We start from the raw sequence: 15,209 nt of genomic DNA, 5'->3' as shown, positions 1-15,209 counted from the left end.
TGATGGTCTCTGTTGCTCTTCAATGCTGGCCCTCTATGCACTGGTGGCAGAAGCTGTGCCCACAGTCGAAGCTCACAGGCTCTGTCATGGGCTGCTGGCAGATGGAGCATGTTGCTTCCTCTCTTCCTCTTGTTAGTTGGGGCTGAGGCCATGGATCTTCCTGTAAAGCTCCAAGTCGAGGTGAGAGGCAGAGATGAAGTAGACACAATTCTTCACACTGAAGGACATGCAGGGACCTGGGCTTTCTATCTCCCAGCCTGGAAATCTAGTTGGAAAAGAAAACTTTTGAGGAGGGAAGATGCTCGCCCTGTGGATGCCTTGTACAAACACTGATCCCCATCACATCTGACCACTAAAATAGAAGTTATTGAAAAAGTGATAGTATTTAAATTTCAGCTTTTCAGCCCATGAGCTATGTGTCACTGGCGTCATGTCAGCCCAGGGATAAGGCTCAATCACACCCAGACACACCACGTCCCCTCACAGCAGAGACTCTCCTTGGGGAGGAGGAGAGAGAGACAGAGAAGAGAGGACATGACTCACAAACGTTGCAGCCGGAGAGAGATCTCAGTGAGAGGGGAGTGAGACTCTTTCCTACTGGACTGAATGTCCAGAGAATCAGTGGCCCGAACCGTTTCTCTGTGAGCAGTAGGGCCACTTAGGACGGGGGTCTGTGCGGGTCCAGTGAGACAAAGTATATCTGACCTACTGACCTCCACACTCCCGGGTCTCCTGCCCCAACTCACACACCCACAGGACAAAATAAACAGTTTCCCGAAGTGAGATAATAAACTCAACAAGACAATGCAAAGCTTTTTGTCCTTCTGTCGTTTGTGTGCAAGGGGAGAGAAACAGAACTGGAAACAGTGGGAAGATGAGGTGGTGCTGGGGCCGAGCTCCAGGACACCCCGGGAGACACCTGTCCCTTCTGAACCATGACTTGTCCCCAGAGCAAGGGAGGGGAATCCAGGGTTGGCACCACCAAGGCGTGGGTAGGTGGGAAGCAGTGGGGGACAGGTCTGGTTGGGACATTAGGGACTGGACCCCCTAGATTCTCACAACCCGCATCTGAGAGCCGGACAGGAGAGCAGGAACAGGAGCTAAGGGGCCTCCTCCCCCAGCCCCTGCTCAGGGAACATAGTGTGCCCCCCCTCCCTGCTGTGGGTTGTGGGGAGACAGTGGAAATGGGGAAACTTCAGCAAGCTGTTCTGTGAAGTGACAGTGCTCTGAATGAAACACTGGAAACAATCAACTAATTACTTATCAGGCTCCGCCCCTCAAAGATCAGGATGACCCTCTGCCTCCACAGAGAATTTCTTCTAGAGACTTTGATCCTTGATGGGTTAATCCCCAGTCCCTTGCCCCAGGATGTATCAGCCTTCTCTCGGTGCCAAGGGGCACTGCACTCCTGCACAGAGCTCTGTGTCCAATGAACCCCGGGCTGGAGTGGTGGCCTCCACTCACCTTATGACCTGGATCTTCTGAGGTGGGGCCTGTGGTCTGTGAAAGAGGAGAGAGAGACAAGGGGAAGCCATTAAAAGCAAGTTCTGACCACTTCAGATTCCATGGCCACCCTCACTGCCTCCCATAAAACACACACACACACACACACACACACATACAAACCCACGTTAGCAGTTTTTTTTTTAAAACGTTGGCCTAGATTGGTCACTACCTTCACCACAAAGCACAGTCCCAATTCACTGCAAGCCCCTCTACACTGTGATTTCTGGCAGTTACAATGAAGAAGTTAACTTGGACTGTAAAACTCAGAAATGAAAAAAATCAGGGTCAGACTCTACACATGAGAGGAATCTAGTGGCTTTGCCTGTGTGTTGTGTCTCAGCTTGCCAACAGAAGTGGGACACAGTAGAAATGATGCCCTTCATTTGTAGTAATCGAAAAATGTGACTACATAGTGAGCAAGAATCTTCTGTCACAAAACGCAGAGATTTAAACGAACATCCAGTGGACTGTAAACTGAACATCTTTCAAATAAATGAAATTGACCAAATACGTGAGGAGACATTCCATGTCCACACACTGCGGGTTCATACTGTGAAGCTGACCATGCTTCCCTAAGCATCACACAGTTTCAGGGCACTCCCTATATATAAAAGCTGTGGTTTTTTTTGCTGTTGTTGTTACTTTGCTGTTTTATTTTGTTTGTCTTTGTAACATCAGCCAAATCATCCTAAAATTCATTGAAAAATCCAGGAATCCAGGATAGTCAGAAATAATCTTGACAGAGATCAACCTTGCAAGAGTCACAGGTGCAATTTCAAAGGTACATGGCTACAATGGTCAAGACTATTTAAAAAGTGTTAGCATAAAGATATACATGTAGATCACTGAAATACAATAGCCTAGAAATAAACCCATACATCTTCTCACACCCCCCACCTCTGGCCTGTACCCCAGTTCTTGTATACATAAATCAATATATCTTCAAAATAAATAAAGACTGTAGAAAAGGTAAGTCTGGCATCGGATGTAAAGGTAAATGAGTGTGACTAATAATTGATTTTATTTTTGAAAACAAATTAAGAAGCGGAAGGCAGGCCTCCCTGGTGGCGCAAGAGTAAGTTAAGAAGCAACCTAAGAAGCTGTCCCCAGCCTGTGCAGCAAGACTTCGATCCCCAGCCAGGGAGCTACCCACCTGGTGCAGCAGAGACTCTTCTGTCTCCCTGGCCACTGCCCCAGAAGTGTATTTCAGTCAGTCTGCCTGTTTTGTTCCCACTCTGTCTCTGGTGAATCCTCTCACCTCCCCCTCCACCTCTAGCCTGTACCCCAGTTCTTGTATGCATAAATAAACAAATGTTTAAAAATATGAAAAAAAAAAAAAAAACAACAAAAAACCAAAATGAGGTAGAAGGCACAGCAACAAAACTCTAGAAAATGAAACCGAAAGAAAATAAAACCAAGAAATGACCAGGGTATCTGTGAGCTGCACCACCCGCCCGCCCTGTGTACAGGACAGAAAGAACATGAGGAGAAATAACAGCTGGAAACATATGGAGAGAATGAGGAGGGGTGGGGGGGAGTTTTATTTACAAAAGTAGCTAGGGAAGGCAAGGGGGGTGAGTAGAAGGGGGAGGGGAGAGAGTTCAGGAGGGGGAGGGGAAGAGCTAGGGGGAGGGGTTGGGATACCAGAAGTGGAGGGGGCAGGAGGGAGAGCAGATGGCAGAGGGGGGAAGGGAGACAGGGGAGAGATTGGAAGGGCCTGGGAGGGGGAGCAAGAGGGAGGGGTGGAGGAGAGACAGCAGAGGGGCAAGGGGGGGAATGGGGGGTATGAGGGAGGGGAGGGGGAGGGGGAGGGGAGAGCAGAAGGTAGGAGAGGGAGAGGGAGGGCAATACAGGGAGCTGGAGAGGCGAGGGGAGGGGACAAGTGAGGGGGAGGGGGAAGGAGGAAGGGGGAAGGGTGAGTGGGAGAGGGAGAGGGAGAGAGGGGGAAGGCAGGAGAAGGGGAGGGAGCGGGCTCTGCCCACACCTGGGCACACACTCTCCCTCCCGCCCACCTGTACCTGGCACCTGCAGAAGCAGCATCTCCCGGGCTGGAGACCACAGTCCTCCAGAGCTCAGGGCCACCCGGAAGTCCCCGCAGGGCCTGCTGGGAGCGGTGACTCAGGCCGGAAGGGGGGGGGCTGGGGGGGACATAGAGGGGAGGTGCAGGGAGGAAGAGATTTGTGGTCCAACTGCACCCCGCTTGAGGGGGAACCACATCTCCACTTCCTGGCGCTGCCGGCCCCGCCCCGTGTCTGGAGACTCCCCTGAAAGACACCCGTGACCCTCCAGGGCCTGATCAGGCCCTCCCAGGGCAGGGCTGTGCTGGAGGCCGGGGGCTTCCCGAGTTCACCTTCTCCTCCTCGTTCTCAAACCATCTGAGGGAGCAGGGAAATGTTGACTTTATCATGCTACTTTTTCATCTTCCACCAGCATCACCACAGTCACTGCAGAGGAAGCTGCAGGGGGAGGGAGGGTTCTCTGGCTCAGCACCAGCCTGGCCTGCCCCCTCCACCTCCTCTGCTCCCCAGGCAGACCCTCTCCCACCCCAGCAAGGACACCCTCATTACCTGCTCTTCACTCCCTCCAGTCAGACTAGCTGTGTTCCTTTTCCAGACCCACTTCTGGGGGCTGCAACTTGGGGGGTGCGTGGGGGCGGGGTCAGCACTGGGGCGGGGCTCCCAGAGGGCGGGGGGGGGGGGGGGCAGGGGGAGGAGGGTCCACAGGAAAGAGCCCCCAGTAGGCGCTCCCTGGAGCTTTCCTTGACCGTAGATGCTGGCAGTGCCCTCTGCGAGTTGTGGGGACTGGAAAGCGCAGCCCCCCCTGATTAAGCAGCCCCCGCCTCTGTGCTCTTGTTTCTCATCTGCCGGCGTCTCCTCAACAACTGACCATCAGTGAGAGAATCACCCGAGAGCATGGTGGGTTGTTCTCAGACAAGAGCCAGTCATGACAAGCGTCTTTATCAGAGATCAACTTGCCCCACGGCCTTTCATCACTTTAGTTTCCAGGACGATGTCGCTGACAATGCCAGGGACAGGCTGTCACTGAAATTCCTGCATCCTCACAGGCAACACCCTTGTCAGCTCATGGGCTGTGCAGAGCTGGATTTCATCCTCTGCCACGGTTTCCTGTAGATGGAAGTGGGCACTGAGGTCAAAGACAGCCCCAGGCGCTGCCCTGCCACCATCCTGCTCACCTGTGGCTCAGGAATGTCCCCACCTCTAGGCCCAGGTAAAAGGCACTATCCTGGGTGTTAGCTTGAATGTCTGCAGCACCCACAACATGTACACAGGAGGTGCTCTGTTGTGGGTGTGTGTGCTCAAATCTTTCACCTTACTCCCTGGGAGGTTCACATGGACCTGTGTAAGGAGAAAGAAGTGACCATGGGCACCACTTCTGGGAAAAGAGACCCTCCGTGTCCCTGTGGAAGCTCCACTACATGACAGTCCTCTGCCTGGGGCCTCTTCACAGCCTTTTGAATATGTGAGGCCCAGGCTGAGGGTCACTGTGTTATCAGGCAGCTTCCCAGGTGACTGGATACACAGAAAGGGACAAGGACTTCTAATCTGGGCTAAGTCCAACCCAGGAAGGAATCCTTTCCTCTGTCTGTTCTAACTAAAGTTCCCTCTTTTCTGGAGAAATGGATCCCAAAGAAGGGAGAAAATTCCCCGGGAATCCACAAAGATGAAATGATGGTGCCCAAGGATCCCTCATTAGCAGGTCACACATGTGAAAGTGCTTTGCATCTTTATATGCATTAACACCCCAAAACCCTTTTCTGTGCTCTATGCCTCAGGGTTTGTGCCTCAGCACTTCTCACAACCACCTGGGAGTAGAGCCCCAGTATCATATGGAAGAAACCAAGGCATGGATGGATGGTGTCACTTGTCCAGTTTTTTTTTTTTTTTAAAGGTTTGTTTATTTTGGATACAAGATCTGGAGTAGAGGCCAGAGGTGTGAGGGGTGAGAGGATTCACCAGAGACAGAGTGGGGAGCAGAACAGGCAGATTGACTGAAATAGACTGCTGAGGGGAGCAGCGGGAGAGTGAAGACAGGTCTGCTGCACCATATGGGTAGCTTCTGGGCTGGGGATCGAACTCATGCTGCAGAGGCTGCAGATAGTTTCATAGGTTGTGTCTTAACCCTTTGGGCCACCATGGAGGCCCCACTTGTCCAGTTTTAAAGAAAATCAAAGCAGACATAAACCAGGCTCTGCATTGGAAGATGGAAAAACTTATTTTTATCTCCATCTAATATCTTCATCAGACCCAGCATGTCTATCTCACTAAAACCAGCGCTCAGGAGTGGTAGCTGCCGCGGACCAGCACAGCGATGGACGATGAGACCGTCTCAGGGTTGAGAGATTGCGCAGGGTGGTCAGGGATTCGATGAATAAATGACACACAGACACACTTCAAGAGAGTGAAAATCTGAGTGCGTCTTTATTAAGTTAGTGGTCAGTATATATATGTTTTTCTAAAAGCATCAAAGAGATCAGTTTGCTCATAAATTTAGCTTAATTGACAGGGCAGTGATTTATGTCCGAAGTTACATCTAGCCTCATTCCTAATTGGATAGGCTATAAATTCTTTTTACTATTCTATATAATTATTTTCTAGTTGCACTAACTATCATAATTAATTGTCATGGGTGAATTTATTTTATAATGCAGTTAATATCAAAGGTACTAAAGTTAAGCACATAATAGAAAGATTATTAAACTAACAATTCTATTATAACACAGTGTTTAGTAATGTTTCATTTGCATTAGCCTAATTATTAAATTAGGTATGTTTTTTAATTAGCAATCAATGACCAGAAAAAGGAAAGTTTTTTAGAGAGACAGTTGTAGCAGAATAAAGTTTATGGGCCTTGAGAAAGCGAGATAAGGTTCCAAGTGGTCAGCATTTCTTTTAATCATCTTTGTGGCAGCTTCTGGTGGTCATTATTTCTTGACAGGCATTCGGCTTCTCTGCATCTTAAGGAGTTTGCTGTTCTCCCCCTGCGCGCATGGTTCCTTGCCCACGCCGGACCTCAGGGACCATGGTAACAGCCATTAGCCCTGAGGGTCACTGCAGGGGGAGGTGCAGCAGGTCCCCCTTTGATTTTAGAACGAAGTTGGTAAGCATACATGTCACACTGGATGCGGTAGATGGACCTGTGAAGTGAGCGGACACAGAAGGGAATAAACAAACAGAGAAGCAGGACAAGTAGGGAAAGAACAAGGAAGGAGAGAACAAGATGATACCAGTGAGTAGGAGTTAAAGATTGGAGAGTGGAAGCCAGAGAATGGGCAAAGGAAGAGACTGAAGTATCTAGGTGAGATTTACTGACAGCAGAGATTTCAGACTGAAGAGATGCAAGGTCATGAGAGAGGTCATTGTCATGCCAGATGCCCAATAGGTGATGTTTAGTAAGATTCCAATGTAGAGAGGAATTATAACGCAAAGGTGTAACACAAATGAAACGAAAGTGAACGTGGCAGCGAGTGGATAATTGCTGCTTAAGCAGCTGAACTTCATCTCCAATGGCAATAACAATTTCTTCCAGGGCATTTATCTTTCTTTCTAACTTGTAATCAATGTCCCGCTGCACAGAGAGTGCCATGGTCACATTTTTGGTAAGGTCATTTACAAAAGAAGCTGTCTTAGTTTCCTGAATTAAAGCAACAGAGGAAGTAGCTAAGGAGGTAACCAGGGAAATTAGAGCAGCAATTCCTAGAATAAGGGTGGCAATAAAACGTTTAGGACGAAGAAGGGCATGTACTTCATCTAAAACTTGCATGGCAGTATTATCATACCAAGGCATATCATGTAAATCAACAGGTAACATAACATAGGGGGGTCTTTTAAGTAAGACCACCACAGGATATATACGAGCAAGAGAGGGGGTGATACAATTAGTAATAACACAGCCAGAACAATGTACAGAGTAAGAAGTCCCACGCAATTGAATGCGTGTAGCTGTGGCATTTCCCAGAAGTAGAGCAAAGGGGTATCCAACGCAGGCACGCACTGGGATCTTAGCAGTGTCCTGTCCAGGTTGTCTGAAAATTACATCATCAAAGGCAGCGAAGAGACGAAAAAGTTCAGGCTGTAAATAAGTCTTATTGTGATGATTAAAAGCATACATAGGTGGCACCCATCCAACAGAGAACCTTCTATAGGGAAGGGTTGGAACAGCAAATGAAAAATCATATACAGTAAACTGAGACATAAGAGGGGATATAGGCATTGCTTGAGAAAAACCACAGTGCAGCCAAACTGGGTAGGAAATAAGTGAATCCCAGTATTGGTCAACATCCCGGTATTTTTGAACACAGTTGGGAAAAGGGGGAGTAAAGGGCGGTGAGGAGAAGGTGCGGATTTCATCGTCTGCTATTAATTGTTCCAAGGCCATGAACGTTAAATCCCAGACGACACGGTCTTTGTTGTTTGTTTGATGGTTTTTAGGGGGAGTGCGAGGTGGTGCATCAGTGAACATGAAAACATAATGTAGCATCATACAACCAGGAAGGGATACAGAGTTAGCATAGGCACAAAGTGGAGGGTCATCAGATAGACCGTCATAATCAATAGGGGAAGAAACCATGTGTTCAGAGTGAAAATCAGCCAAGCCACCAAGAAGGTTGGTGTCATTTACATAAACTTTTATGACAGAGTTTTCTGTCCAGGGAACTGGGTGCAGAAAAGGTGGCTCGGGAACATAAGCCCAGAAATGTGCCGCTTGTACGGGCGTAGACTGAGTTGCCAAAATGGCAATAATTGCCATGAAAATTGATAAGGCAGTGCGTGGAACATTATTTTGTTGCACCAGGTGTTCAGCCATCATCGCGAGGGCCTTTATATGACCCCAGGTTGGAAGGCGGTTGGGATGCTCCCGCAGGAGTTGAAGGCGACGCATCCTCCTCGTCAAACGCGCCATCTGCCGTCGGTGGCGGATAGCCTGAGCTCTCGCTCGGGACCGGGACCGACGGGCAGTGGCGGATGAGTCTGTCCGGAATCCAGACAGGGGAGTCGGCATCCTGAGGAAAAATACAAGCATAACCTCGCCCTGAGGCAAGCAGTAAATCTGGGCCTTTCCAGGCTCCAGTGAGGAGGTCTTTCCATTTGACCTGAGGCAAATGGGAAACATCAGTGTATCCCCAATGCCGCACCGTAGGGGTGACACCTTTGTCATCTGAATTAAGATGATTAATTACAAACAGAGCATGTTGCAAAAGATGTTGAGGGGAATAAAAACGGGCTACATTTTGTAGACGGTCAAGTTGAGTTTTTAATGTTTGGTGAGTTCTTTCTATAATACCTTGACCTTGTGGATTGTAAGGGATGCCAGTAACATGAGCAATACGCCATTGGGCACAAAATGACTGAAATGATTTGGAAGTATATGCAGGAGCATTGTCAGTTTTTAATTTTAATGGCTTACCCAACACCGCAAAACATGCAGTAAGGTGTTGAATAACATCCTTCACTGCCTCACCAGTACGGGCAGTGGCATGAACTGCATGTGAGAAGGTATCAACAGTTACATGAACAAAACAAAGTCTCCCAAAAGAGGGGACATGAGTTACATCCATTTGCCAGAGAACTTGAGGCTTTAAACCTCGAGGATTAACTCCTAGTTTGGGAGGATGATGAACATCCGGACAAGAAGGACATTCACGAACAATTTGTCTGGCTTGTTCTCTAGTAATTTGAAAACGGTGACGTAGAGCATTAGCATTTTGGTGATGAAGAGCATGGCTCTCTTGAGCCTGAGCCACCGTCATGACAGCTGAAGATTTTGTAAGTAAATCAGCCATTTGATTACCTAAGGACAGGGATCCAGGCAGATTAGAATGACTTCTAATGTGGCCAATAAATAATTTTTGTGTTCTGGCTCGTAGCAGTGTTTGTAAATGAGCCAGTAAGGAAGAAATATGGGATGATCCAGATATCAAGGCAGTTTCAATTGCCGGAAACAAAGAGACAACATATTTAGAATCAGAATATAAATTCAAAGGACATGTGTAATGCTCTAAAGCAAGTGTTACAGCAATGATTTCAGCCTGCTGAGCAGAAATTCCTTTAGAGAAACGCTGTATAGGAGGCTGATCAGGATGATATACTGCCGAAATTCCAGAGGAGGAACCGTCAGTAAAGACAACGGCAGCTCCGGGCAGAGGCTGCGAGGAAACAATTTTTGGAAAAGTTAAAGCAGTTTCCGTCGCAAATTTTAAAATAGGGTGCTGTGGCAGGTGGAATTTGACCTGACCAGGAAAATTGAGCAAGGCTATGCCCCAGTCATCATCATTTTGAAGCAGAAATTCAAACTGTGTTCTAGTATATGGGACAACAATAGTGGCAGGAAGTCTGGCAAACAGTTCTTTGGAACGTGTCAATCCTTTCATTATCAGAAATGCACACATAGATGTATAAGATGTAACCATTTTTGTTTGATTGTGTGCTAAATAAAGCCATTCAAGAATACCTGATTGCCACAGGCAGGCAGTAGGGGTGAATTCAGTTTTAAGGACAAGTAATTCCCATGGTGATGAATAATCAATTTGAGAAACTTTAGCTTCAGAAAGTTTTTGTTCAACCAAATGCAGTTTTGAGAGAGCCTCGGGTGTCAAGGACCTAGGTGATTTAGGGTTAGGATCTCCCTGTAATATCTGGAAAAGAGGGTGTAAATCACCTGTAGTAATTTTAAGATAAGGACGAATCCAATTAATGTTTCCAAGCAATTTTTGAAAATCATTTAATGTGGAAAGTTTATCAAGGCGGATTTGAAGATTTTGAGTCATGATGAAATCATCATGAATGGTTTTTCCCAGATAGTTAAGTGGTCGATCACGCTGAATTTTGTCAGGAGCAATGACAAGACCAAAGGAGGTCAGGTCAGTAATTACACATTGTAAAAGCGTCTCCACACCTTCCTTAGAGGAGTGGCTCAGGAGAATGTCATCCATGTAATGAATGATATATGCATCAGGAAATTTATGTCTGGTAGCTTGTAAAGCCTGATCAACAAATTTTTGACATAAAGTAGGAGAATTTTTCATGCCTTGAGGCAGGACTTTCCATTGAAAGCGTTGCCAGGGTTGGCTAAAATTAGCAGATGGAACACTAAAGGCAAACCGAGGAGAATCATCAGGGTGTAGTTTAATGGTGAAAAAGCAGTCCTGCAAATCGATAATTATGATATGATTTTGTTTTGGAACAGCTACAGGGGAGGGGAGGCCTGGTTGAAGGGCTCCCATGTCATGCATAGTGTCATTAATTGAGCGGAGGTCCTGAAGAAGCCTCCATTTTCCTGACTTCTTTTTAATTACAAAGACAGGAGTATTCCACGGACTGTTAGAGGGCTCTAAATGTCCTTTTTGTAATTGGTCAGAGACAATGTCATGTATAGCCTGGATTTTGTCAGATGTAAGGGGCCATTGAGGTATCCAGACAGGATCATTGTTTTTCCAAGCGATTTTATCAGCAAATAAATTTTCCTCAATGGCCCCTAAGAAAAAGCCTGTTCATCAATTAAATCAGGAGCGGTGAGAGTTAACCCCATAGATTCCATCACATCACGGCCCCATAACGAAAAGGGCAAGGAAGGAATCACATATGGCTGAAAGAGACCAGAATGCTCATTCATTTGCCAATGTAAAACCTGAGAGCTTTGAGCTACATTGTTTGCCATGCCTAAACCAATTAAAGTAGATGAGGAATTAGTAATGGGCCATGACGAGGGCCAGTCTTTGCCAGCTATGCATGACCTGTCAGCACCAGTGTCCAATAATCCCGTGAAGGGGTGTCCATTAACATATATTGTCTGTAAAGGTCTCTGTTTTGTAATGGGCTGTGTCCAAGCCACGACCTCGGTGGAGCCGAAACCACCGTCTCCCCGTTTGTCTTTTAAAACTGGGTTTGGGAGTTTGACATAATTTAAAATTAGAATTTGAGCTATTCTTTGATCTTTGTGAATTTGAATAGTTTCCTTTAACGGACGGATCATAACTTTGACTAGGCCTGTGAAATCCGCATCAACAATACCTGGCAACACCTCAAAATTCTTTTTGTAATTTGAACTCCGACCAATTATTAGTCCGACCGAGCCAGCCGGCAGCGGTCCCTTTAAATAAGTTTCAACTAATTGCACATCTTCTGTGGAAGACAATAAAACATCCTTGATGGCAGCTAGATCCAAACCAGCACTGCCCGGGGTGCCCCGGGGGAGGTCATAAACTGACACTTGGGAAGGGGAATTGGGCTTGGGGGGTTGTTGATGAGACCCTCTTTCTTTTACGGGGCTGAGGGCTTGCCCCTCTGGAAGTTTTTTGAGTCAATTGACTGTTTAGAATTAGGGGTTAATTTATGGCCATCCTTATGCCATTTAGAACGACATTCGTTGGCCCAATGAGTACCTTTTTTGCAACGAGGGCATGGGCCTGGTGGGATAGGGCGTTTAAGTTCAGCAATTACTTGGGCTTTGTTGGGGCAATTTTTGGAGGTGTGGTTTGGCTGGCCGCAGCTAAAGCATGAAACCTGATTGTTACGCCGCCCATGAGGCATTGACTGAACAAAAGCGGCGAAAGGTTGTCCTTTCATTGCTGCAGCATATGCAATGCCTTGAACAACCGCTGGGGAAGCATCTAAGCAAACTTTAATGTAATCTTGAAGTGTACCAGTTTTTCTTATGGGTCTAATTAATTCTTTACAAAGGGAATTAGCATTTTCCCATGCAAGTTGTTTAAACAACAAATCCCGTGCTTCAGAGGATGGAAGAACCTTATCCAGAGCAGTTTCTAATCTAGCCACAAAATCCTGGTACATTTCATCCTGGCGTTGGTGTATATCAGTGAGATTAGTGGGTTTGTGCTCAGGTGAAGGTAAATTTTTCCATGAGGCAACTGCTAGTTTATTAATTTCAACTAGGACATCTTTTGGAAGGGCAGCCTGTCTGCGTACATCAGTATATTTGTCTGTTCCCATGAACATGGAAAGAGAAATTTTCTCAGCCTTGACCATATCATCATGTTCCTTAAGGAAGGCATGTACTTGGTCCTCATATTCCATGCGAAATAATATATACATTTCTGAAGGAAGAACAGCCTTGGCAAGATTAAGCCAGTCATAAGGGGTCATCCAAGTGGCCGATAACATGTCAATAATTTGATAAGTATAAGGGGAGTTATGTCCTGTAGTCTGAACAGCTGATTGTAATTCTTTAAGAGTTTTTATAGGGATGGCCTCCCATGCAGGGCCATCGTCATGGCGAGTCAAGACCGGAGGTCCAGTCACGGGAAAGGCAAATGAAAAATCTCCTGTTTTACTGGCCTCTCTTGCTGATCCCAGAATGCCACCTAGGGGTCCTTGAAGGACACAATCATGGGGAAGATTTTTAAGTAATGCAGTTTTGGGCTTAGTAACGATTGGAAAAAGAGTGGCAACTGGAGGGAGGGTTTGTCATTTTTGAAAGTTAATTTATCTAGCATTTCAGCATATTCATGATCATTAGGCTCATCCTCTGCATGGGAAAGGGATTCTTTTAATATAGGAGCAGAGGCTTGAGCGAGTAATGGTGTTATTTCTAGGTTTTTGTTGTTTTTAGGATTATCCTGAACCTCTTCCTGTTTACTCTCCCACAATTCTGCCTCAGTGTCATCAATCAATAAGTCTCTAATTTGTACCCACAAGGACAAAGTCTGTGCGGGGACTTGAGATGGCCCATGAAGGCCAAAAATTCTTTTACTTCTTTTCCTACCTTTTTCCAAGTTTCCAGTGACAGACTGCCTTGTTCTGGAAACCATGGGCATACCCGCATTATGAATTCATAAAGTTGTAACAAAGCCTTTTTATTTACTTTAATTCCGCGTGCTTCAATCATATTTTTCAGTATAGAAAGAAAAAGATCTCTGTTTTTGGTCTGTTGTTGACCCATGACCTCGTGGTGCTTTGTTCACTCAGACAAGATCTTTATTTCAACTGTGCTGTCCGGCCCGTGTCCCTCGCGGGAACTTGCGGAGGCGTCTTAGCTAAGGTCTGTCCGTATAAACCCCGGACCAGGCTGCTCCAAGGAGCAGATGACCGTTATGCCTTATGACGTCCTCCACGGGAACCGCGGGTGCAGCCCACTCAGACTCCGTAGCCCTAAGGCCGTGGAGCCGTATTCATGCACTCTCACACACACTCAGCACCACGAGTATGTTTTCCAGTTTAGAAAAACTTCTCACTGTCTCAAACTGATCACCCTTTATCAGCGAGCTCCGGACGCCCCAGTGAGGATTCTATCCCTGACTGTCTAAAAAAGAAGGGTATTTTAGGAGAAATTCACTCACACACTCACACAAGAAGGAGATAGCTTACCCAACGCAACCTCTTCGTTACTTACCTCTCCTTTGGGTGAAAACAATGAAATGAAGGTCGTGCCCCACGTTGGGCGCCACCTGCCGCGGACCAGCACAGCGATGGACGATGAGACCGTCTCAGGGTTGAGAGATTGCGCAGGGTGGTCAGGGATTCGATGAATAAATGACACACAGACACACTTCAAGAGAGTGAAAATCTGAGTGCGTCTTTATTAAGTTAGTGGTCAGTATATATATGTTTTTCTAAAAGCATCAAAGAGATCAGTTTGCTCATAAATTTAGCTTAATTGACAGGGCAGTGATTTATGTCCGAAGTTACATCTAGCCTCATTCCTAATTGGATAGGCTATAAATTCTTTTTACTATTCTATATAATTATTTTCTAGTTGCACTAACTATCATAATTAATTGTCATGGGTGAATTTATTTTATAATGCAGTTAATATCAAAGGTACTAAAGTTAAGCACATAATAGAAAGATTATTAAACTAACAATTCTATTATAACACAGTGTTTAGTAATGTTTCATTTGCATTAGCCTAATTATTAAATTAGGTATGTTTTTTAATTAGCAATCAATGACCAGAAAAAGGAAAGTTTTTTAGAGAGACAGTTGTAGCAGAATAAAGTTTATGGGCCTTGAGAAAGCGAGATAAGGTTCCAAGTGGTCAGCATTTCTTTTAATCATCTTTGTGGCAGCTTCTGGTGGTCATTATTTCTTGACAGGCATTCGGCTTCTCTGCATCTTAAGGAGTTTGCTGTTCTCCCCCTGCGCGCATGGTTCCTTGCCCACGCCGGACCTCAGGGACCATGGTAACAGCCATTAGCCCTGAGGGTCACTGCAGGGGGAGGTGCAGCAGGTAGCATCATGTAAAAACAACCAGCCCCACACATTCCCACCATCTCTGAGAGTTCAGGGCTGGAAGAACAGAGAAGTAGGAGAAGGAAGGCTGAAATACAAGGTCTGCAGGACGGAGCAGTCTGAAAACTGAAGTCCCTGCCTGTGAACAGGAATGGGTCATTATAAAGAGAGGGATGAATTAATCAAAATTTACCAGGACTGACATGCACCTGCTAGAATGAGTAGAAAAGGACTTTTAGGCAATTTTATAACTGCATTCCATGTTTATAAGTCACACACACACCTAAGAGGAATTTTTTTTCACAGATTTTATTCATTTTTTTGAGTAGAAGAACTGGGGTATAGGCAAAAGGTGTTGGGGGGGTGAGAGGTTTCACCAGAGACACAGTGGGGAGCAGAAGAAGCAGGTTACTGAGGGGAGCACCAGGCAAGACAGGAGAGGTCTGCTGCGGCATGTGCGCCCTAGGGATAGAACTCAAAATATCAAGAGGGAACATC

At 46.3% G+C, this 15,209-nt stretch overlaps 1 protein-coding gene and 1 long non-coding RNA gene across 2 annotated transcripts; both read right to left on the bottom strand.

The window, feature by feature from the left end:
* Positions 1 to 254: 254 nt before the first annotated feature.
* On the bottom strand, positions 255 to 3,578 carry LOC129146317 (uncharacterized). The gene is made up of 3 exons (XR_008552880.1): positions 3,525 to 3,578; positions 1,465 to 1,500; positions 255 to 265 (listed from the first exon to the last, which is right to left on the bottom strand). It is a non-coding gene; the product is annotated as an uncharacterized LOC129146317 (long non-coding RNA).
* Positions 3,579 to 5,819: 2,241 nt separating this feature from the next.
* LOC129146379 (endogenous retrovirus group K member 19 Env polyprotein-like) lies at positions 5,820 to 14,705 on the bottom strand. Its single transcript, XM_054698400.1, has 2 exons — positions 13,873 to 14,705; positions 5,820 to 8,527 (listed from the first exon to the last, which is right to left on the bottom strand). The coding sequence occupies exon 2, from the start codon at positions 8,524 to 8,526 to the stop codon at positions 6,538 to 6,540; it is 1,989 nt and encodes a 662-aa protein (XP_054554375.1). The 5' UTR covers position 8,527; positions 13,873 to 14,705; the 3' UTR covers positions 5,820 to 6,537.
* Between the last annotated feature and the right edge of the window lie 504 nt (positions 14,706 to 15,209).

This window comes from Talpa occidentalis, unplaced genomic scaffold (genome assembly GCF_014898055.3).
Source record: "Talpa occidentalis isolate TD23 unplaced genomic scaffold, MPIMG_talOcc4v2.1 talOcc4.2, whole genome shotgun sequence".
Lineage (NCBI taxonomy): Eukaryota > Metazoa > Chordata > Mammalia > Eulipotyphla > Talpidae > Talpa > Talpa occidentalis.
The sequence above is the reverse complement of the archived record's forward strand: the minus strand, read 5'-3'. Positions and strand labels throughout refer to the sequence as shown.

Coding starts and splice junctions, on each gene's coding strand:
- LOC129146379 (XM_054698400.1), bottom strand. CDS start 8,526: ATGCCGACTCCCCTGTCTGGATTCCGGACAGACTCATCCGCCACTGCC.